This window comes from Equus asinus, chromosome 4 (genome assembly GCF_041296235.1).
Source record: "Equus asinus isolate D_3611 breed Donkey chromosome 4, EquAss-T2T_v2, whole genome shotgun sequence".
Classification (NCBI taxonomy): Eukaryota; Metazoa; Chordata; class Mammalia; order Perissodactyla; family Equidae; genus Equus; species Equus asinus.
Genome location: NC_091793.1, coordinates 27,905,366 through 27,930,549, shown reverse-complemented (window position 1 = coordinate 27,930,549; position 25,184 = coordinate 27,905,366). Strand labels below are relative to the sequence as shown.

The window sequence follows — 25,184 nt, the reverse complement described above, 5'->3', positions numbered from 1 at the left end:
TCCCTGCTGTGGGACGTGGAGAGAGGAGGGTCAGGCTCTGGGCTGGGCCTGGTAAGATGCAGAGGGGCGAGGGGAGCAACTGCATCTGCCGTCCAGATCTCAAGCTTAGTGGATTGTACTCTGGCTGGGTTGTCCTGACAAAGCCTTAGGACTCTGACAACACAGACGTTTCCTTTCCTCGGACAACCCCCATCAGAAATAGTAGCTGCTTAGAATCTTGTCTCGAGCAGGGTTTTAAGGATGCATCTACAGTCAGTGGATAAGAGCTCTGTGCTTGATTAACCATGTCTGCCATGGACACGGAATGGAAAGGGGAGTATTTGCCATTCTGCCCTCAGCTGAGACCTCACCTTGTAGACCCCCACAAAGGGGGTCAATTGTCCTTTTGTCAATCTTCTTTTGAGGAAATGGTCCCTCCTGCAGACAGGAAGTGGGCACCTAGAAGGCAGGCCTTGGGCCTTCAGAGGAGCAACTCCTGCCTCTCACTGAGCCTCACTTTCTTGGGTTTGGATTTTAGGTAAAAGCGTCAGGTTAAAAGATTCAGCTGGATGACAGAGAACTGGTGGGCTCCACAGGCCTGGGGTCAACTGGGCAATGAGGGGTTGGGAATGGGGGAGGGGGGAGTGTAAATCCCAGCAAGAGTTGATGTTTCAGCCTTGAGTCTGAAGGCAGAATTCCATCCTCTTTGAGATCTTCTGTCTTTTCTCTTAGGGCCTTCAAGTGATTGGATGAGGCCCACCCACAGTACGCAGAGTAATCTGCTTTACTCAAAATCGACTGATTTAGATATTAACCACATAGAAAAAATACCTTCATAGCAACATCTAGACTAGCATTTGACCAAACAACTGGGCACCATGGCCTACCCCAGTTTACACATAAAATTAACCATCCCAGATATTTTAGGCAATTGTCTCCCATAGTGTGCAATGCATTCCAATGTGCAAATGAGACTGGGACAGTGCATGAAATGACACTGGTCACAGAGTGATTCTTTTAAATTCTGTTTTAATTCTGACTGCTTTAAGAAGAAAGGCTCCATTTAGAATGAGCCCTAACACCTCTCTAACACTTCTTATTTATAACAAAAGAAAGCGGGACCAGAATTCAGCTATAAATTAATTACACTTTTTTTTTCATGGAATTAACTTTTACAACGACCTTCTTTTTATGGCAGGTGATACTAATTTTCCATTTATGGTAGTGACATAACGTTTCCTTTTTAAATATATGTATTTTAAGAAACAAAATAAGTCCATTTAAAATTAGGTAAATAATGGCACACATGGTGCTTGCGTACAGCTGTTCTCATGAAGCTGACATACAAACGACCCAAGTTTGGGGAACACCATTTTAGCTTCCAGGCCCAGCCAGTCTCCCCACAAGAACATCCTCCCTGTGTAGCCAACCAGGGAGCATGCAGGTTTGGTTTGATCAAGGAGAAGGCTAGTTTCCTTCTGAGAAGTCAGGAGAAAGACCAGAATGTTCCCAGGGTTTGCTAGTGCTGAGAAGAGTGAGACAGAGCCCACTGGGGCATGGTTAAGTGCATGGATTCTGGAGCCAGACTAGCTTCAAATCCTGGCTCTGCCGCTCCTGGCTACAGAAGTTTGAGAAGTTATACAACTCTTTGGGCCTCTGTTTCCTCATCTGCAAAATGGATTTGTAAAGGTACCTACTTCATAGGGGGTTGTGAGGATTAGATGAATTAAAGTGCTGAGAACTGTGCTGGCACATAAGGAGTGTCATTTAAGACTGGGTTGCTGTTGTTGGAAAAGATTGACAGAGAAAAAGAATATTCTAGCACAGCGCCCTAGATGCTGCGATAACAGACACAGGGGAGTGGGGAGATTCCAGGATGGTTTCCTGGAGAGATTAATATAGAAGCCGATACCTGGATGGTGAGGAGGAGTTAGCCTAGAGAAGAGGAGAGAGAATGTTCTGGATAAAGGGAATAGGGTATGCACAGGCTGAGAGGCAGGAGACAGTGGAGTCCTTCTTGTGACTGCAGGGGGCCGGGGTGGCTACAGCAGAGGCTATGGCAGAGGGTGTGTCCCGGGGTGATGGATGTGGAAGCAGATGCACACAAAGGGCTTCCTGGGCTTTGTGAGAAACAGTGGGTTCCAGAAGGGCAGGACTGGACAATCGTAGCAGCCTCTGTGCTTGAAGCAGCCCCCCGAACCTGGTAAACCCTTGACTGTCGTGTCATGCATGAAGGAATGCTGTCCCCTCTGCTTGATGTGTGACCTGGAGGTCCCAGGGGACCACTCCCGGTGAAGGAGAGAACCCACGGGTCAGGATCTCTGCAGAGATCCCAGGCACATCTTCTCTGCTGGTCGTGGCTGCCTGAAGGATCTGAAATCTTACTTCTGTCCACAGGTGACCTGGTGTCGCGAGCAATGCATCACTTGCAGCCCCTCAATGCCAAGCACCACGGCAACGGCACCCCCCTGCACCACAAGCAGGGGGCGCTCTACTGGGAGCCCGAGGCCCTGTACACCCTCTGCTATTTCATGCACTGCCCGCAAATGGAGTGGGAAAATCCCAACGTGGAGCCTTCCAAAGTCAACCTCCAGGTGGAAAGGTAAGACCCGCCTTGGCCTTGGAGGAGCTCCCCTCTGGCCGTCACCACCTTGTGGGGGGTGGTACTGCCTCCAGGGAGTATGGGGGTGGGGGAGAGGAAGGATACTGGGTGTCAGAACGGCCCGGATCCCAGAAGCCCTCTGGAGGGGTCTGGATGGGAGCCTTGTGCCCTGAGCGGGTATCTGAGAGCTGGGGGCATCTCTGAAATGGGTTTGCATAGTGCTGGTCCAGCTTGGGATGAAAATGGCCTCAGAGAAGAGTGCATCTGCAGACTCCAGAGGGCCCGGGGCCTCTGCAGTGCACGGTGGCACCTTGTGACGGTGGCTCTGGGGGGGCCAACTCCTTAGTGGGAGGCGTCTTATCTTCCTTTCCTCTCTTGGCTGCCTTGGGACCCCCCCGGGGGAACGTAAACACCTGCTCAGCCAGAAGTGGGCCTCTCAGGTGGGCGGGAGACCACTGGGCTTGCCCTGGGGGGGACGGCATAGCTGTTCTATGAAGCAGAACCCTCACAGGAAAGGAGAGAACGGGAGAGAAGAAAGGGAGGGCTCCTTGGGAGAGGAGCCTCCCTCTGCCCTGGCTTCTCCTGCTCCCTGGCTCTGTCCCTCCACTTCCGCGTGCCTCAGTCTCCCCACCTGTAGACCAGTGGCCGAATTAAGCGCTTCTCAGGTCCTCTTCTCTCCGGGAGACCCCAGGATTCTCTGAGGGTGGTTTCACCCTCTCAGAGGCAGGGCGTCAGAAGCCACGATTGGGAGAGAAGGCTGCACACAGAGCTCATCTCCCCACAGTGTCACAAATCGGGCCCCTCCTCCACAGGCCTGGTTACCCCAACTCCTGTAGTAGTGACCCCTGTTTATCAAAAGAGTGCTTAAAAGAGGAGGCTCTGGGATCCAGGCTTCAGGGTTCAAATCCAGGCTCTTCCAGTTAGGAGCTGCGGGGCCTTGGGAAAGTGCCTTAACCTCTCTGTGCCTCAGTTTCTTCAGCTGCAAAATAGCACTAGTAAGACTAATTCCTTTGTAGAGCTGTTTGAGGATTAAATGAATTGACCAGCACCCAGCACATAGTAAGTGCTGGACAAATGTTCACGTTTATTCTTGCTGTTGTAGATATTGTCTGCATGTAGCGAACAGCTCCCAGCTGGGGCTCAGTGTGGTTTTCCTGACTCTGTTCAATGGTTCCAAGTGGTTTTGAAATGCTCATTGGCTGTTGTTTCTGCTGGGATGGATTGGGGCGTAATTGGGCTCCTAACCCACGTCTCCTGGCTTCCAGTTAAGGGAAGAGGATGGAGCATGGGCTAGACACAAGTTGCTTTTTTTTTTTTTTAAGAATCCCAAATTGGCATCAATATTTTAATCCAGTCTGGAGTTAGCTTAATCAGCGGATTACTCAGGTCTCCTGCTATCCCGGCCGAATGAGTGGGTACCCTGTGCATATGTTCATGTGCCAGACATGCCCCAAATGGAGAAGTGGCAAAATGCCCATGGTCCCTGGGCAAAAAATAACCTCCATCAGACGCTCCAAGACCGTGCTTTCTGTGAGTGTGACTCCTGAGGGTTGAGAGAATGGAGACCATCGGCCTTGGCTGGTGGAGTGTCCCACTCTTCAGCCTCTGACCCTGACAGCCTGCACGATAGTGCAGTTTCTCTGACTCTCCTCCCTCACATCGTCTTCAGTTCCCGACTCTATACAGATGACCCCTCCTCCATCTCCAGTCAGACAGCGCCTCCTCTGGGCTCCAGAACCTTCTCTTCCCACTCAGCCTTCCGGGTTCCGCTGTCAAGTCTCATGCTCTCAGGCTGCAGCTCCTTCTCAGAGCAATTCTTCTGTTTGTTTATTGCCTGTAAGTTTCATGAGGGCAGAGAACACATCTGTTTTGGTCATTTTGATGGTCCCTCCACACCTAATGCCAAGCTCAACATCTGCATAATGGAGAAGTCAACAAAAATTTGCACAGTGAACAATCCATTGATCTAGCTGACTAGGGAACATTTCCATCTGGAGTGCTCACAACCTCCCTAAAACTAAAGCCATCATCTTTCCCCCAAAACCCACTGTTCCTCCTTTGTCCCTAGTCTCTAAAAATGGCATCACCCTGTCACCCCCAGTCAGAAAACTGGGACTCACCCCACGCTCCTTCCTATGGCCAACTGGTCAGTAGGTCTTGTTGATGCTCCATCAGTGACAGCTCTCATTTCTCTATTCCTGCCTCCCCGGACTGCTGCTACTGCGTGGTCCAGGACCTTGTTCCCTCTTACTTCTGTTACTGCATTTGATTTGTAAATGGTCTCCCTGGATGTGAGGATTAACATCCTCAGACCAGCCCCATCCTCAAGGCCACTAGACTGAAACTTCTAAAATACAAATCTCATCACGTGACACGCTCCCTGCCCGGGCTTCCGTCACATTTCCTGTTATGCAGTGTCCATCTTCCCTTCTGGAATCTGTTTCAGGATTCGGAGTGTAGCTGGAGTGTCTATAAGCCTAGGGAGACCGTCTAAGGACTCCAGACTCTCTGGGGCAAGTTTGAAAGAGGCACGAGCTGCGAGAGAGAGCAAAGAGAGCATGTCTCAGAATTTGTTGGAGTCAATTATCTTGGTCTTTCCGTTTCTTTTTGGTTGGATTTTCAGGGGACAACACAAAACGCAAAGTAGAACTTGTCATTTTTTGAGTTCTGCTCACTTTGGTTTTCTGGAAAGAGAATGGATTTGGGAGTCAGATCAACGTGTGGATCTGGACCCCCACTCTGCTTCTTCCAGCACCTTAGACAAGTCATCGCACCTCTTTGAACCTCTATTCCTCAACTGGAAAGAACAAGACCAGCCTCGCGGGACTGGTGTAAACAGTGAATTAGATGTTACAGCTAAGACATCCAGGGCCGTGCCCGGCACAAGGGGACCTCCCCTCCTCCCCATCCCTCAAAAAGTAGCTGATATTATACACTAGTATACATTTTTTTTTTTGCTCTAGAATTCTGTTATCGTTGTCCCTACAGAAGCCTGTGTGTGATTCCTTCTAGACTAACGGCCATTTCTTCCTGTTCTGTGATAGAGTAGGCATTGGAGCTTAGCATCTGAAATCACTCATGGAAGGCCTTCAGAGGAGAGGGAGCCTCTAACTGTGTTCAGTCACATGTTTACAACCAACTCCAAACCACAACCGCCAAACAAGAAATTTCCAGTGGGAGGGAGGACTCTAATTTGGAGCTGTTTCTCTCTCTCTTTCCATCTCCTTCCCCCACCCCAAATCAAACGACATTTCCTTGCCTCTTTCTCTCTATTCCAGCAGTCAAGCTGGGCCGTGGTGTTTCTATGGTTTTCCACTAGACTATAATCTCTTCAGGAACAGGGGCTAAATATTCTTTGCTTTGGTCCGTGCCCAGCAAAAAGCCTGGGAAGTACTTGTTGACTGAAATATCGATTGGTTTGTACTTCCAACCCTCTCTACTTGTCAGAAGAGCCTTTCCCGGCTGGAGCGTTTGGCTCCAGGCCTCCGTGCACCATGTCACTCTTTCATGTGGACAGTTTTCGAGTCGCTGCGTTTGCTTTGGACAGTTTCATTTTTCACTGTGGGATTTTTGAAGAAACTCGGTGCCAGCGTGAAATTTCTGTAGTTTAAGTTTTTCCAGAACTTTAGCTACTATTTTTTTGAGCTTCTGAAATCTTTCTGGTACCTCAGATGTTTTTATTTTAAAAAAAAGACACCTCAGATAAATTTTGTAAGATTGTGATTAGGGAATACTTATTTTCCAAATAGTAACAATAAAGGTCAACACCTTAATTTTGATGGTGGCAGCCATGCGAGGCTGCTATTTTTAAATAGAATCATCGTAAGTCAGTCTGTGACGAGATTTTCCTCCCCTGGATCATTACTGGAAATATCAGTGATTCCTAAATGTGTTTGTCCCAGGATGAGTTCAGTAATGTGTTGCCACGACATGAAAAAATAGTAGGATAAATTGGAGCATTTTGTTGTCTGAGGTAGCTGGTAATGCCGGGGAGGAACAGAGTGGGCGTCACCCAGAAGACTGGACAGCCAGGTGGTTCTCCCCTCCGTCAATCTCGCTGAAAACAAGCCAGAATTTATACCTGGGCAGTGGCTGCTCTAGCCCCTTTTTGCAAGCAGAGCTGTCCAGACAGATGTGGCAGACCGTCTACCAAGGGTATCTGAGCCAAACACGTGAGTGCACAATCACCCATCACCAACCGAGGGAGGAAAACTAACGGGAGAAGCAAAACCGTCTTAACAAATGGGAGCATTCACACTTGAGGAAATAGAGTTAATAACGCAGACATAACAGACATTCGAAGTCAATGGTACCCAAAGACATCTTCCAAGACACTCGCCCTGCCAAAAGATCACCCCAACATGTCCGTTCTTCATGCTTTCTCATCCATGGCGCATGTGACAAGCGATAGTCAAATTTTAACATACTCCAATGGACATACCCAGGGCTGTGCAAAATTTCCAGCATGCTATTATAACTTCCTTGTTCTTTCCCACTAAGGAATGTATATCAGAGTGCACGTGGTCAGAGGTGTCCTTGTTACAAGCGGCACTCCTGGTAGGAACGCTTAATTGTAACAGTTGAACCTCCTGTGACTGCTTCAAGCAGAAAGAAAACCACTGGGAGGCCCAGTGTAGGCAGAGGCTTACCGAACCCTGCGCCCTTCTGCATGAGAATTTGACCTTGGGTTAATTCTCTAGCTCTGTTCCCCTGGAAACCTGAGAAAAATTGCAGTACCAACGGTGTTACTAAGCAACATTGCTTATGGTCGAAATGACCCTAGATTGGTAAATTAGATCTGGTCTGGTAGTACTATAAATAGTTGATAAATATCCAGAGCTTTGGGCTCCCCTGAATTCATTTACTCTTGTAACTGGCAACATCCTTGTGGGGACCTTGGAAGCCATCTCTGTGGAGTCGTTACAAGAGATCATGGGGTTCATAAACCAGGACAGTTCCCACAACCATGCAAGCGGTCTCATCTCCTTGCACCTGAGTGCCACCTGGGGAGAAGATAGCTCCAGGATGGCTGGCTGAATTGCTCTAAGCACTCCCCACTGAAAGGAACATCTGATGCTATCCTGCCAGGCCACATGTGGCCTATGATATTCCCACAGGTCTAAATGTTTAGTAGAGTTTAAGAAGACTTCTGGTGGGCATTGAAGCCAGAGAGCCAGGCTTTGAGGCTACATGACCTGGAACAGTGCCCGTGTTGCACCCTGGGATTGCTCTAGCAGAGACCTCACAGCCACCAGGGCTGGGCACTGACACTTGACCTTCACCACTGATGCTGGGCATCTGACACTCCCAGCAGGACCTCTGTCACCATTAGCCCTGAAAGCTGACTGTCTCTGCCACCACCCTTGTCAGCCCCATGTTCCACCTACATCACACCACTTGTTTCCAGATCAGTAGGGTTGGGTCACATGCCTGCACCCTAGCTGCAAAGGAGCCAGGGAAGGTGAATTTTTCTATCTTGCTGACCATGAACTAATAATATGAGAAACTCTCCAAATACAGGAAGGCCATCAGTGGTTCTGGGCAGCAAAAAAGTTGACAAAGTGTTAGCGCCCACAAACATAGGTTTCCTGCCCACCACACAAGAGGGGCCAAGTGAAAACTGGAACACCAGGCTTATGGCAAGGAAAGGGTTTTTATTTTCGATGATATCAGCTGGGAGATGAGAGTGGGCCCTCAAATTCGTCTCATCTCTTCTTGTCTCCCTGAAAGATGGGAGGCCAGGGGTTTTAAAGGTTTGTGAGGAGTGTGGCTGCTTGTGGAAACACAGTGGGAAGTCAGTGGCCTGGCTGGGCGGAGCTTTCCCACCAGCCTGTGTTGGCCTTGGGAGGCTGCTTTCAGGAAGGAAGAGGAGATGATAAGGAATCCAGGTAGCTGTCCTTGGTTGTCTGTCTCCATGGCGTATAGTGGATTATGGAGCCGGGGAGCCAGGGAGTAAGCAGAGAAAGAGTGCTTTGGTTTTAACCCCATATATGCTGGGTTTAATGTAGGGGAACCCGTATCAGGGCTGGTATCAAAAGGTCCGCTACACTGTTTTTTGCTGAGGAAGATTCGCCCTGAGGTAACATCTGCTGCCTATCCTCCTCATTTTTTTTTTTAATTTTTATTTTTTTGCTGAGGAAGATTCTCCCTGAGCTAACATCTGTGCCAGGCCTCCTCCACTTTGTACATGGGATACCATCATAGCATGGCTAGTGAGTGGAGTAGGCCCACATCTGGGATCCAAACCCACGAACCTGGGCCGCTGAAGCAGAGTGCATGGAACTTTAACCTCTCAGCCACGGGGCCAGGCGCTGCTACACTCCTGTGAGTTGCTATTTTTTCCCTTTATAAATAACACACAAGTAAATTATTTGCACAGTTCAGTACTTTTGACCATTATTAGCCACACATCCCAGAGCTGATTGGCTTACCCACCACAGTGGAGAACCGAAATGCTCCCCAACTTGAGGACTCCTTGGGCTCACACCCTGGGAACCTCAAAAACAAGAAGGAGGAGAGAAGAGGACTCTTCGGGCGTCTTAAGCAGGAATGCCACATTCCCTGCCCAGAGGAAGAAAACTGCTTCCTCATCTTCCTAAGGGCAGTGATCACGTCCAACACAAAAGTCCCCGAAAATGCCCAGCCTGGAGACGGTCACAGTCACTGGAGGAACGGGGACACGGCAGAGCGAGAGGACCCTAGATCAGACTTGTTTTCTGCAGGGCGCTCTGTCGGCTGGTCTGGAATCCCAACCACATTATAATTAGTTCGATTGGGAAAAAAAAAATGCCTATTGAATTCTAAATAATTAACTTAAGAAACAAAGTTTTAAAACATGATCCATTTGTGACTTGAGCATTGCTGCAATTTATTTCATTTGGCCAGGGTAAAAAGAACTCTAATCCCACTATTTTTCAAACTCTAGGTTACAGCCCATTAACGGGCCATTAAATCAATGCAATGCAGAGACTGGCGAACGGGTGTCCCACGGCCCCGCCTGGCCCACGGCCTGTTTTGATAAAGTTTTATTGGAAGGCAGCCACATCCATTTGTTGACAAATTATTTATGGCTGCTTCTGCACTTCTGATTAGTCGGGACAGAGATCAAATGCCACAGAGCTGAAAATCCTGAACTATTTGGCCCCTTCCAGAAAAAGTTTGCTGACCTCTGATATTGCGGGTTGTAATCTGCATTTTCAAAAAATGACCTAGAATGGAATAAAAAAACTAGCAGAGTCGTTTGTATGAGGTAAGGTGAGTTATGTTTCGTGAAACATTTTTTTTTGGTTACATTCACTTAACTGGAGTTGATTAACTTGCCCAAGGTCATGCGGCTAACGTTCCAGGACTAGTGTTGGAACTCTGGGAGTCAGGCCCCGGTCTGTGCTCGTATTCAGGAGGCTGTCTTGCCATCCACGGGCTGCGGTTTTAAAGAAATAATAATGTTTGAAAGACTCATCCCTAACCCCTAGAATTTTTTTACAGTCTTCATGAATATTTACAGGATGTAAAACCAATCCATTTACTAAATAAAATGTGATAAGTACCAAAAAAAAAGCGAGAAAGAAGAAACTCTGACTTACCCATAGTCTCCACATTCAGGAACAAGCACTGTGACTAGACAGAGTATATATGCCGTGTATATACCAAAGTTTTTTGGTTGTTTTACAAAGTAAGGAGCATATAGTGCATGCATTTTTTGTTGATCCATGTCATTAAACAGCCTTCAAAAGCATGATTTTTCAAGGAACTGTTCCGTTATTGGACAGTTAAGGTCAAGAGAAATCTAGGAACCGGTATGTTGAATATGTTTCATGTCGAAGATGATGAAACTGAGGCCCAGAGGGATGAGTGGACTTGTCTGGAGTCATAAGCACATTTGCAGTGGATTTACAAGACAGTGCCTCAGTGCCTTTGCACGTGCTTTGCCCTCTTCCTGGAGCACCGTCTCCCCTCTGCTCCATCATCTGGCTGCCTCCATCAGTTCATCCTTCCAGACTCATTTGAATCCTCACCTCCTCCAGGAACCCTTCCCTCCCACCTCACGCTGCACTGAGCGTCCAGGGCCTACCTCAGTGCATAGCATAGAGCAAGTGCTCAAAAAATGCCTGCAGAACTGAACAGAGCTGGCTCTGAAACCTACGTGTTCCGGCTCCTGGCTCAGTGAGCTGTGTCCCCAGTGTCGACTCAGGCAGCCCTCAGCTGGGTACTGGCTCTCCCAGTCACCTGCTCTAGGCCTCAATTGCCTCAGCTATAAACAAGAAATAATAATTCCTGTTCCATGGGGCTGTTTCAGTGACTAATGAGCTAACTTACGTAAATACCACGCACAACAACTGACATGTGGCAGGCGATCCATAAACGACAGGGGTTGCTATTTACTCCCTTAATCAAGGTGGACCTCTTCTTGGATGTTCTGAGAGATTTTGACCCACACTTGGTATGTGGCTGGCCCTCCCTCCGTACTTTATGTATATTAACTAGTGCAGCCCTCACAGCATCCCTTGAAGTGAGAGCCAGCCTTACTCTCCCCACGGCACAGATGAGGACACTGCCATGCAGTGAGGGTCAGCAAGCTGCATGTTTGGGCAGGTGTGTGAATGTCAAAAACATCAGATGAATGCTGGGTGGCTACAGGGAACAGAGCACTACACTAAGGGAACAGAATATATACCCAGGGGCGCAGGGAGGTGGAGAACAGGAAGCCCGATCTTGCTCTGAAGAGGTGTTGGGCGCAGCCACAGCAAGACTGGAAGAAGGTGAGAGACTTGCCAAGGCCTCTGGACTTTCTCCTATAAGCAGCGAGGAGCCAGACGGATTCTGAGAAGGGAGGTGAAGGGACCCGTGTCTGCCACCTGAGACGTGCTCCCTGGACAGAGACATGAGGAGGATGCCTTGCAGGAAGGTAGGGAACATTCGATGAGCACCACCACGAGCCATGTCCTATGCGAGGCACTTTACTTGCAGAGTTTAATTTAATCCTTCCATCAACCTTGTGAGGTAGAAATGCCTTCATCAGCAGATGAGACGATTAAGTCTAATAACTACGAGTGGGAAAAAGCTCTTTGGAAGCTTTTTGGGTAATGCTAAGGATCTTCATAGCACAGTAGTTATATCTCTGGATATTTCTTATTCTGGAGTGAGAATGCCTGAGTTCATATCTTGGTTCTAACTCTTAGCTGTGTGACTTGAACAAGTTACTTAACCACTCTGAGCCTCAGTTTTCTTATCTGTAAAATGGGAAATAACGTAGAATCTTCTTCAGAGGGTCGTTATGAAGCTATTATGTATTAATATATATATATATAAAGCAGTTCAAGTCCCGCACACATTAGGCTCTTTATAGATAATGGCCACTATAATTCTCACTCTCACGGTGTTTATAACCTGGATGTAGACTACAGCAGGGCTTCTCAAACTTCAGTGGGTCTTTGAATCTTCTGGGATCTCATTAAAATGCAGATTCTATTCATTAGCTCTGGGGTGGGGCCTGAGATGTTTCATTTCTAACAAGCTCCCACGTGAGGCTGATGCTGCTGGTCCAGCGACCATGCTGCGAACAACAAGATACTGTTGTTTTTGTGTGTTTGTCGTTCATTTCTCCAACTACTCCAACCCCCATTTTTAAGATACGTAAGGGCAAGAAATAAGCTTTCGCGGTGATTTTTGTCTCTCTGGTGAACTTGGCCTAATCAATGTTTCCCAGGCTTTGGGGGCTGGATCGAGCCTTGCGGGGCCTCATGAGATGCTGGGTCCCTCTGCCAGTTGCCAAAATGTGTAGATTCCAGAGGTCAGACGTGGCCAGGCTGCAGGACGCTCGGGCTCGGAGCGGTGGCCAAGGGAAGATGCCTGGCACCCGAGTGTAATGGTCATCTTCAGCCTAACGAGGTGGGCAGCTCCTCTGAAGCAGCTCAGGCATCGCAAATTAGCCACAAGCAGGCCAGGGGAAAGTGGGGCAGGATTTGACGGGTGTCCTCTGGGGAGAGGCGGCAGGGCCAGTCCGAAACCTCACCTGCGGCAGGGCTGGTAAACACCTCCAGCCTCCAGGCCTTGTCAAACAGCTTTGGCTAGTTGCCCAGGAGGGTTTTTTTTTTTTTTTTTTCCAGCCAAGGGGGAGAGATGGCTCCTGACCACAGGTGACAAGCTCAGGGGCTCAAGCTTAAAAACAGCCCCCTCTCCCAACACACGGGGCTAGTCTGATCAAACGCAGGCACTGTGCATTTTCACCTCGATATCCAGGTCTCTTCTGAATCCCAGGTAACGGGCTGCCAGAGCAGCCTGGTTGGATCTGACACCAGCTTCTCTTTATTTTATGGGAAAAGGAAGGAAAACCTTATCTTTTTGACACAAAGACTAAGGAACTGGCCCAGCGCTGTCCAGTGGGGTAACCACTAGCCACGGGAGGCTGTTTAAATTTCAATGAATTTAAATAAAACGATGGCTTCAGTTCCTTAGTACCACTACGCTCATTCCCCATGCTCAGTAGCCAGACGTGTCTTGTGGCTCCTGTATTGGACAGCGCGGGTACAGGACATTTCCAGCATCCCAGAAACTTCTATTGGACAGCGCTGAACTAGAGATTCAGTGCCGACCATGTCTCCCTTTAGGAAAAAGAGCCCGTGATAACCAGCACTCCCAAGGCAATAAGGTAAGGAGAAAGCATGGATACTAGGGGCCAGCTCCCATGTTCCCATGTCTTGATCATCTTAGAGCTGAGTTTTTTAAACAACCATTATCAGCATCACCAAATTTCACCCAAGTCTTGACGACGTCCCGGTATCTCTTCTGGGTGCGTTAGTCACTGAGTCCTCACGAGAATCTTGTGAGTACAGTAGCACCATCTTAGACCATTGCTATCTCTGTCTTCTCACGGGGAACTTCAGGCTCAGAGAGGTTGTGTAGCATGCCCGGATAACCCAGCTAGTCGGCGGCAAAGCTGGGAGGCAAAGGCAGAAAGTTTGAGTCCAGAGCCCACTCTGTCGATCGTGTGCCATGCCACAGGCACAGGAAGGAGGTCAGACGCAGGGCGAGGGCAGAGGACTCCCTGGAAAGGTTCAAAACCCAAAAATCTCCCACCAGGAGCATCTTTACCTAATTATGCTTTCCCCACGTCTTCCCTTTTCCTTCCAGTATTTTCTCTGGCTTAGGCCTCAATCAATATTGCTAATGTAACTGGAATAATGATAATCGAATCACTTCATCTGATGAGACAACAGTTAAAAACCTCTGAACAACACGTTAACCTCCTGAAATAAATTCTGCACATGTCAGCATAGAGCCTGCCTCTTAAATCTTCTCCTCGGTGCTCCTGGAGCTTTTCATTACTTATTTTATTTAAAACTTTTAAAATCATTGATTTATTATTGGACTTAGTATTACTCGGCTGTTCATTCTTCATTCGTCCATTCAGTGAGCACGAATTGAGTGCCTGCTGTACGCGTGGTAGGACAGAGAGCTGCTGTTGACTGGATTCTTATATGTGCCAGGCACTGATATAAGAACTTTACGTGAATTAACTTGTTTGTCCCTCCCGATAGCCCCATGAGGTAAGTGTTATTATTGTCATTCCCATTTTATAGATGGGGAAAGTGAGGCAGAGAGGACGAATAACTTACCCAAGGTCCCTGGGCTCAGAGGTGGCTGCATGGGGGTTCACACCCAGCATCCTGGCTCCAGAACTCACTCCCTTAACCATTGCACTTGGTTGCTGTGTGTCGGACCTGATGCTGGGGACAGGCAGGGCTGTTGCCTGCCCTGCACAACTCGTGTATCATCAAAGAAAGAAATTGTAAAGGGTCAGAAGGGAGGCATAGGCAAACTGCTGAAGGGATCAGGGAAGGTGGGTTTTTTTTGAGTCAAACTTTGAAAGATGCAGAAGATCAGGGACTCCAGGAGGGAGGAAATCAGGGATTCCAGCTGAGTCGGACTGCAGGCGAGGCCGGGCTGACCTTCAGCTGGTTTCAGAGATGCAGCTGTATGGACAGTTGTTAAAACGCTGAAATGCTTCTCTGCGGGTTGGTAAAGGACCGCTGCCAAATGGCCCCCTGTGTCCCGCCATCCAGCAACTGCAGCTTGGCATCTTGCCCCGCAGGGGGTCCTGTCTGCCTCGAGACCACCGGAGTTAGATGGCGCCTGGGCCTTACCGGTAGTTCAATATTTAGAATGTCACTGCTGGGAGAAAAGTCGGTCCTGCGGGTGTCGTTGGGCCTTTGTTCCTTCAACAGTGGGGTCTGGGTGAATGTTTGGACTAAGGGAGAAGCGTAAGCGAAATGCAAATGCCTGCTCATCCTTCGAGATTCAGCTGCATCCTCACTTCTGCTGTGAAACCTTTGCTGGTCCCCCCTCCATTCTCCGTGAAGCCCTCTGTGAATAATTAGAGCAGCTCTTGAGTGCCGACGTGTGCCAGGCGCTGTGATAAACGCTACTTCAGATTACCCCACCTAAACTTCATAGTCACCCTCTGAGATACTGTAATTCTGCCTATTTTACAGATGAGGGGAGGGGGGCTCAGAGAAGATCAAGGACTTGCCCAAGGTCACACAGCTAGGCTAGTAAGTGGCCGGGCTGGAGGTTGCAACCAAGCCCTGTGATTCCAGAGCCTGTGTCCTTTGGACCACCTCCCGTGTGGCCCCCGTCATTGACTGCTCTGGCATCGTTTGCTTCCATGTCTGGTCTCAGCTGCCAGACTTTGAGCTCCTCACAGGCCCGGACTGGACTTTGATTGTCCCTTGCTCTCACTGGCAGCCAGCCAGGGCCTGGCACAGAGTGGACGGGGGATCCAAAGATCAGTTAAGTGCATGGCAGGAGGAGATGGAGCAGGGAATAATGGAGGCACCAGGTGGAAGCTTCCAGCAAGAGTCCCCAAGAGAGATGACAAGCACATGGCTTGACCAAGTGCCATCCTCTGTGTCCCCCAATGAGAGATGTCACCCGCAGGGCTCCTCCCTTTGCTGAAGGGTCCTGAGGAAAGCTACAGTTGCCTCCTTGGATTTTTGGTTTCTTCTCATTTGCCTGGAGCTGGCAGCCCTCTGCATGCCCTGTGTCTGGAGCCTCGGGCCCTGTACATGAATGTTCTCAACACGCAGGAAAAAAATTTTTTTAAAAGAACATTAGCAAAAATTAGCCTTTGCAGCTGCCCGGTGCAAACTGAGGGCTGGCCTGGCAAGGGCCAGCAGGAGCCCGCGTGCCCGGGAGCAGAAAGGCCTGCAGAGAGAGCGCCCACCCCCAGCTCAGCCCGCTTTCAAACCATCTGTCCCGGTGCCAAGTTTTCACTCTTTTTTATCCTTTCAGGAATAGCGATATTGACAGCTGCCAGCTCATGGCTGGGTTTCACATGTTATGGAAAATAGCCCAGGCAGTAAATCTGTGCCCAGTAGACAGCATCTGAGTTGATTTTGCATTCTTCAAAGTCTGACTTCCCCAATGAAGCCAACACGTGTCTCCACGTCTACAGTTTTCCTAGGTTTTTGTGGATTTAATCCTCTCCCCCTCCTTGCATTTTGCTCTCCTCGTGGACTGCATCTGTTTACAACTACAATACAAGGTGCTATAAATTCAAATTTTTATATTATCATATTTCTTTTACTGAAAAGTTATATAGGCTCATTTTATAAATTTTGGAAAATACAGAAAAAATGTAAGAAAGAAAATTTAAATTATCTACAATTCTGCTACTCAGAGGTAGCCAAAATGATTATTTAGTATATTTTCTTGTCTTTATTTATTTATTTATTTATTTATTTGGTGAGGAATGTTGGCCCTGAGCTAACATCTGTTGCCAATCTTCCTCTTTTTGCTTGAGGAAGATTGTCCCTGAGCTAACATCCATGCCAGTCTTCTATTTTGTATGCGGGGCGCCACCTCTGCATGGCCTGATGAGCGGTGTGTAGGTCTGCACCCGGGATCCAAACCCGTGAACCCCAGGCCACCTAAGTGGAGTGCACCCACTTAACCACTGCACCACTGGCCAGCCCCTCCTTTTTTTTTTTTAATACAAATAGTAAGCCTTTTTAAAATAGTTGTAGTGTGGATATATAATTTTGTATCTTTTTTTATTTCACTTAATAGTATGCCATAAGCATTTTTCCTGGTACTACTACAGAACATGCGTAAACATCATCTTTAATGACTACAAAATATTCCGTCCTGTCATTGCACCATAATTTGCCTGATGGTTCCCAGGTTGCTGGCCGTTTGGGTTGTTTCCAATTTGTGAATTGCTGTTCCCTTCGAACTGCCCACAGTAGTATAACTAAAACACCAATGTGGAGGAAACGGATATAAAAAGAGTATTCTTCCCAGAGCAGAGCACTGAGGGGTTAATTCCTGAGGCCTCTGATGCTCTGTGGGAGCCAGAGATTGCAGAAGGAGAGTCCTGGGAGGCAGGCTTACCCAGCATCCTATGCTGTTGCCTCTTCCAGGAAGAAATGCCTTGTGGGAAACGTAGAGGAGTGGTACCCGCCTGGCCACCAGCCCCAGTCATTATGAAATCCTTGGAGTGAGCACCTCCTGGTTTCCAGGGATCTTCCACACATACGATCTCCCTGGATTCTGGAAGTGCGAGACCAGCCAGGGTGGCTTTTCACAGCTTAAGACTTTGACTCTAGAAAAGTCGTGAAATTTGCCCAAAGCCACACACTGAGTGGCCAAATTGAAACCAGAGGGCTGCTGTAGGGATGCCTGGAAACCCCCACCCTCCTTCCTGCATTGCTTCTAGAATGGTGAAGAGCATGACAGCCCCTTCAGAAGGCTGGTTTCGAGCTTGTACCGTGGACAGAGTTCATTGCTACGTACTTGGCCGTGTCTGTAGATTAGACCGTCTCCACGATTCTAGAATTGTTTCTTTGTTTCCTTTTGTTTGGTGGTTGTGTTTGTGGATAATTCTGGGCTTTAAAATTTTTGCTCAGTTTTATGTGTTTCTCAAATACAAGAAACATCACCGGGAAAGGCTGTCTCAGTTCTTTCAAATAGGTGTGAGGAATTCTGTCCAGATTCAGCCAGCCAGGTTCAGACCTGCCCAGGAAGTTAGGCCGAATGTGCTGGTGAAAGAGGGCGGATATTTTCCCACGCTTCCGTCATTCTCCCTGAAACGTTCAGATGCCGAGGCTGGAGCGAGCCCTTTGACAGTCTTTTGTCACACTGCCCTCTATTAACTCCTTACACAGATTCCCACCCCCCACATGGCCACTCCCCAGACCCTATGGCAGCAGGGTACCTGAAGAGAAAAGGAAACCAGTAAATAGGCAAAACCAATTACCAACTTGTTGAAAGCACTAACACTGACGCAGCTTCCACGGCCTCCAGAATCCTCCTCTGGACACTCTGTCCCTCTTCAGACCCCACAGCGCTTTATAAGAACATCTCACAAGGCACCTTTCGTGGTCAGCCCTGCATTGTGTTTATCTGCTCTTCCTGCCTTGATGGCCACCTTATGCTCCAATCCACCAAGCAGAAGTCATGATGGAAAAGTAGACACGGATAACGAAGGGCAGTCACACAGACTTGTTGCATTAGGGGCCGCCCTAGAAAATCTTGAGTCTGTGTGGCCACACTAAATTCCCTTGTTAGATTGAACAGCATGGTCCAGATGCTAAATCCTTGTGTCCTCTACAAGACTCGGCACAGACCCTTGCTCCAAGGAGATAGTCAACAAGCAGGAAACCAGTTAAATGGTCAACCTGCTCCCTAAATGGCCCTCCCAGTTCACCCATTTATTGTCTCTCAGGTTCATCTTCCACAGCATCTCCCATCCGCTTATCCCTTCAGCTACTCCAGTCCACACAGGGTCCCCTGAACTTGCTCTGCAGTCTTCTTCTGAGCCCTTCTCTCTCGCCCTTCCAGGCTCAGGACAGTGTTTCCCAACACCCTCCCACTCCCTCCAGCTCCAGCTGATTGTGATTCATTCTCTCATAAGACTTTGTGCATTCTTTTATCATAAAGCTTTTCAGATAGCTTCTTTTCTTGTGTTTTTCACATTAGACAATGAGTTCATTGAGGGCTAGGACTTTTGCAGTATCACCAAGTGTAGGAGCTGCTACATAGCAGGTATTCATTTACTCATTCATTCATTGAACAAATATTTATAGAGCATCTAACATACACCAGGCAAAATACCTGTCTTCATGGAAACAGACAAGGAACAAATGCATAAATAATAAAATATCAAGTGCTATAAGTGACACAAAGAGAAATAAAACTGGGAACTTGAAGCAGGTACAAGTGAGGAGAGGTGCTATTTTAGCTGGGGTGGTCCAGGAAGCTTTCTCTAAGGAAGTAGTATTTGAGCAGACACCTAAAGGAAGTGAAGCAGTAAGCCATGTGGATATCTGAGGAAAGATCTTGCCAGGCAGCAAGAACAGTAAGTGCAAAGGCCCTGAGGCAGGAGCATTCTTAGCACATGCAAGGAACAGCAAGGAGGCCAGTGAGGCTGGAACAGAATGAGTGAATGGAGACAATGGTAGGGAATAAAATCCAAGGTGGGCAGGGTTAGATCTTGCAGAGCCCTTGGGGCATGAGGAGGAGTTTGGTTTCTATTCCATGTGTGACAAGCCGCTCCGTAAACATTTGTTACGTTGAATTATTTGAATTGAGTTGAATTGAACTGAACCGAATTGGGTTTCACTGAACTAAACAGACCTGGGTCTCATCTTAGTATGGACTGCATACAATTTTTGAACCATGCACTATCCCAGGTCTGCCCTTGTTACCTGCAAACAGAAAAGCACTGTGAACAGTCCCATTTAGCAGTTTAAAAACCTGTTAGTGTGTGAGTTTTCCTGTCCTGGAACTAGCACAGCCTTACAGGTTGTTCCAAAAGCCTGTGGCCAGTGACACCTTTGCCAGCCCCTCCCACACGCACCAGTTTCATTGTGGTCGCAGATCGGGGTACAGGAAGTATCTAAACTCCAGAGGAATGTGGTCCTGATGCCGGCCCATCATTTCTGACTCTCCCAGAGTCTGAGGTCTTTGGGGGCCCCTGGGATTTACGCTGGGCCCTTGGCAGGGTCCTGGACCTTACTTTTCACATAGTTTTTACCCAAGCCTGGTTCTCATTGAATCTTTATTATGTGGGTTTGTACCCTTAACACAACTGAAAATAAACTGGACTTGGCTATTTTTATCATTTTCCCAAGTTTTATAAAACCATTCCAGTGAACCATCACCCAGTGTAAAGTGGGAAACTCACCAGAATTTAAGCTAAGCAAATTCATAGGATCGATCATACAGTCATTGATTCATTTAACAAACGTTTATTCATTCCCTCAAAGAATGTTGACTACAGTGACCTACGAGGACCCACAAGGTACCAGGCACTAGTGCTGAGGATACCGCAGAGCACAGGATGAGGCCCTGCCCTCATGAAGCTGAGAGTCTAATGGAGGAGGCAGAACAAACAAGGGCACTAACATAATATGTCATCTTGAGTAGTGGCAAGTGCTACTATGTGCCATTTTGGGGGACACAAAGATGAGTAATTCATGCCCCCAAACTGTAGTTGGAATGGTGGTAAAGACATAAATTATAACAGGGGCCAACCTGGTGGCGTAGCGGTTAAGTTCATGTGCTCTGCTGTGGTGGTCCCGAGTTCATAGGTTCAGATCCTGGGCGCAGACCTAGCGCCACTCGTCAAGCCACACTACGGCAGCATCCCACATACGAAAAATAGAGGAAGATTGGCACAGATGTTAGCTCAGGGTCAATCTTCCTCACACACACACACAAAAGACATAAATTATAACAATAATATGATATAAATGGCACTGTGGAATTATGGACAAAACACTATGGAGGTGGAAGGGAACAAGTGACTAACTGTATTGTGGGTATGGGGGGCCTTGGGGGCATCCTTCCTAGAGGAGGTGACATTTGATCGGTGTCTTGAAAGAGAAGTAGGACTTAACTGGATGGAGAGGGTAGAAAGAGAGAGGAGACAACAGCAGGAGCAAAGGCAGGGAGATGCAAGCAAATACATGGTTCCAGAAATGGCCGGTCCTGGGTGTGGCTGCAGCACGTTGGTGCTGGGCAGGCATGCGGTGGGAGCATGAGAGAACAGAAACATTTGTGGGTCAGTTAATAAATGGCCAGGCCAAGGAATTTGCACTTATGTCAGATGACCGGATTTACATGTTAGCAGATTCATCCTGGCAGCAATGTGAAAGAACTGGAGAGAAAAACTAGAATCAGGAAACTATTATAAAAATATTGCGATGGTCCAATCCTAAAAAGGGTCTGTATATAAGAAGACAGATGGTTAAATTTAGAGTGTTGGACTCTTAGGGTGGGGAGCAGCTCTCCAAGTCGTCTAGTCCAACCACCATTGCATGTTCCCTTCTCCTTCCTAAGATCCTCCCTGATGGATGTCCAGCCAAGGCACCAGCCCTCGAGGCTTCCTTCCCACCCCTCGAGGCTTCCTTCCCACCCCAGCTTCAGAGAGCCGAGATCCTCTGAGGCCTTATTTCTGTGGAGCCGAGATCTCTGGGGAGCTGCCACCCCTATGCCTTCCAGAACCGGTCCATCCTTCCAGAACCATCCTAATTCAGGTGCAGCTTTTCAACTGTTTAAATACAGCTGTAATTTCCTGAGCCTGCCGGGCACATAGTTGCCCATTTCCGGATTGGAACCTGGGGCTCCTTGGCCACGTGACTTGCTGTGATCTGGTCGCTGACCCAGTTAACTGGCAGCATCAGGATTAAAACCCAAAGCTGTCTGATTCCAGAGCCCTGGAGTCTTGGAAATAGCCATCAATTTAGCGTGACAAGCATTTCTTTAGCACCTGCTCCTAGGAAGCCCCCTTTCCTGGGCGTCAGAGAAGGTGGAAGCATGGGTAATGAGTTCCCGGGCTCGGTTCCGGTGATTTGGACGGTGGAGTAGACACCCGAGCGCTGTGACAGCGGGTACCGGCTTTGGCTTGCAGCCGGGCTGTTCCGGAAGAGGAAAGTGATTTGCGTTTGGCCCGCTGCATGGGCATAGTTCCTGCTGGTAACACTGGGGCAAACCCAGTGCAGGGGCCACCCCGTGGAGTGCGTGCCTGGGAGAGAAGCTATCCCGGGAAGATACAGGAGGGTGACGTACCCAGAAAGGTGGGAGGCGTCAGACCGGTGCGTATCATCGGATGGTGTGTATAATCAGATTTGAGCAAAGCGGAGCTTCAACTTGGACATGTCCCAGTGATGAGCAGAGAGGAATACAGCAAGACTGCGAGTCTGGAAAGCTGGAAGCGGAATGAGAACAGGTGTGAGGAACGGCTGGGAAAAGCCGTGCAGAAGCGAGCCTGTGCGCAGAGCATGTGTGCAGGCGCGCCCCCTTCAGGCTGCTTGTGGTATTGCTACAGGGGTGGCCGGAGAACTTAAAGGGAAAGGACAGTACTGACAAAAGGAGGGTTTTGTTAGCAGAGTTGCCTTCCTAGTTGTGTTTTTCTTAACCCGATGTTTAAATTGGTAACAGCTTAGACTAGACGTGTTAGATGCCTGATGTACGCGAAGATGCCTGAATGTAAATCTTCCATATAATCGTACTTCCACATCTGTTCCCTTGTTTATCCTCTCAATGGCCCTGTGAGGAAGGACCAATGGACATTATCCTCACTTTTCTGGTGACAGAGGGATCTCAGGGTTAGGTGGACATCTTTGCACCATCCACTCACCATGCCCCGAGCTTCCATTCAGAACCATCGCCCTCACCCCGCTGAATCGGAACACCCCACCTGCTTGCCAGCCCACATTCCCCTCCCCTTGGAGAAGGACTGTGCCGGACCCGGCCGGGATCATCCCTGGATGAGATTTGGTTTGATTCCTCTGGTTGGTAATTACTCTCCCCCGCCCCGTGCCTTGGCCAGCTGCTTGGGAGAGAGGCTGCGCGAGCCCTCCTGCGAGGATTGGGCAGGTGGAGGCGGGTGGGTGGGGATGCACGCGGACCCCTTTCCCATATCACCAGATAATCAGCCCTGAATATTTTGTGTAGATGGAAAGGGTCACCCTGGAGTACAGACCTGTACAAGGAGTCTTTTCCTAGAAAGCATCGAAGTCCAGCTTAATAAATAGCCTTTTCAGTTTCTTGTTATTAAAATCACAAGCTTTCTTCCTGCTTTCTGTCGTCTCTCCTTTCCAGATTCAGCAAAATGTAAAATTGGTAACATTTAGTCCAAGAAGTAAATGGCACATATCTTTTCTTCGCATGCATGTGGAGATCCCATAAATCTGCTAAATGGCCAAATGGTGCTCTTGTGTAGACACCAAAACTGCCTCTTTTCCTCCCTTAGTCTCTTCCTTGATTTTTAAGGCTCTCTGGGGATTTCTCTTTTCTTTCCTTCCTTCCTCCAGGTTGCTTCTTTATTTTTATTTTTCCTGGGAAATTCTATCCCATTGCTATCCCCTACCTTTTCGAAGGCCCCCCCTCCCCTCATTCTTCATAGAGACATTCTCTTATTTTATTATCCCAGTTAGTCTTGAGCCTTTAGTGCAATCTGAGACTGATGATGTTTTTCTGTTCATCGCTTATAACCAGTCAGACGCTGACAAGTTGAGCTGGACTCACAGTCTGAGTTAGATACAACAGAACCACAAAACAAGGGTAACAACACAAAAACACGTGTTGTTAACACTAAGGAAGACCACTGTACCAGAAAATCTCTCCTGAGGTTTGTTACTGCAATTGAGCCCGAAATTTAGCTTTGAGTTTCCTAACCTCAAAGGCAAAAAGGGGAACATGCCTTATAAAGCTCTCATCATTTAGTTCAAACACACGCACAACAAAATCTTTACCAAAGAACTGTTCACAGGGGCTGGTCCAGTGGCGTAGCAGTTAAGTTCGCAGGCTCCGCTTTGGCACCCGGGGTTCCCGGTTCAGATCCCGGGTGCAGAGTAGACACCAGTTATCAAGCCAGGCTTCGGCAGCATCCCAAATACAAAATAGAGGAAGATGGACACCCATGTTAGCTCAGGGCCAATCTTCCTCAAAAATAAAAAACCAAAAAGCAACTGTTCACAAAAGGATCTTTTCTGACTTTAGCAAGTTCAATCCAGGGCTGATATTCCTTGACCTTTCTGGTGATCTGAACCACCTGCGGAGCTTTTAAAAACAAACGCTAATCAAGTCTAGGGCTGAGTCTCAGAAAATCATTGCACCGTGCCGCAGTCAGGGTCTTTTGAGTCAGTGCTCACATCCGTAAACAATAGGATTCGTCATGTAAAAATGCCGCAGGGGCGGGGAGCCCTATGGGAGTCCTGAGCTTGTCCTCCCTAAGGAGATCTTAGAGTTCATATGGCCCAGGGTCCTCACTCCACAGATGGAGAACTGAAGCTTCTCGGTGTTCACTGACTCGGTCAGCGCCGCACTGGTCAGAATAATGACTGAGCGTGTGGGCTTTGGATTCTGGTAGACCTGGGATCAGACCCCGGCTCTGCCCCAGGAGCTGTGGTAGCCTATATAAATTACTGAATCTCCCTGAGCCTCAGTGGCTCATCTGTCAAATGGGGATGATGATGATAATTTCCTCCCAAGGTTGTTTTTATAATTAAATGAAATAATATACCTTTAAGCTTTTTGCACAGAATCTGAAACATTGTAAGCACTCAAGAAATGGTGGATGCTATAAAATCCTGATAATGACCAGGAGGATGTGGATCATGATAATGGAAAAACGAGGTCAATAATTCAGGTTGCCTCCTGTCTACTGCAGCCCACTTTCCACTACCCCATGCTACCAGGGTTCCCACCTGAAATTAGACTGACCCGAAGGACGTCCCTTAGAACTGTATTATCCAATAGGTAGCTGCTAACCACATGTGGCTAAAGTTCAATTAATTAAAATTAGAATTTTAGCTACTCAGTCACACTAGCCACATTCTAAGGGCTCAGTAGCCATGTGTGGCTTGTGGCTATCGTGTTGGACAGCACAGACACGGAACGTTCCCATCATAGCCGAAAGTTCTATTGGAAGCTGCCTTCCTGGCTTTTTTCCCCTCTAACTTCATTATGTATTTTTGTTATTTATTTATTTATTTAAAAATATCATACTACTATTGTAAGCTAGAAAAAAAGTTTCTCTGGTCTCTTGACTCTACCAGTGAGTACTCTTGAGGCTCCCAGAGCCTTCTGCAAACACACTTCTGACTCAAGGCACGAGTCCTTGTGTGGCGGCCCGAGGCCCAGGGGGTCAGCTGTCTTGAGTCCATGTTTTCATAAGTTGGGTCCTGATTGATCAGGGCTGGAGTGTGAATTTGATCCATCCTGTCATTTTGCCAAGTGCGGCATAATGTGAATTCAAAGATTTAGTACAAGAGAACTGGAATCTCATTTCTTCAGAGCCACAGCCCCATGGCAAAGACGCCAAGGACAGCGCAGGGGGACGCTCCAGACCGTGCTCAGCCTCTCCTTTTGTTCGTAGAAGAGAGTCTGCTCAGTGTTTTGAAATTGATCTGTTAATGGAATATTATTAAGCCGTGAGAAAGAAGAAAATCCTGCCATTTGCAACAACATGGGTGGAACTGGAGGGCATTATGCGAAGTGAAATAAGTCAGCCAGAGGAAGAGAAATCCTGTATGATCTCATTTATATGTAGAATCTAAAAACGCTGAACTCATAGAAACAGAGAGTAGAATGGTGG

General features: G+C 48.0%; 1 protein-coding gene across 4 annotated transcripts in view; it reads left to right on the top strand.

Moving 5' to 3' along the window:
• The window catches only part of ABTB3 (ankyrin repeat and BTB domain containing 3), a 301,218-nt gene that overhangs the window by 190,809 nt on the left and 85,225 nt on the right, over positions 1-25,184 (top strand). For all 4 annotated transcript variants that reach the window (XM_070507006.1, XM_044781106.2, XM_044781113.2 and 1 more), the window contains exon 3: positions 2,377-2,581. In XM_070507006.1, coding sequence (XP_070363107.1) covers positions 2,377-2,581 — 205 coding nt within the window. The remainder of the gene's footprint in view (positions 1-2,376; positions 2,582-25,184) is intronic.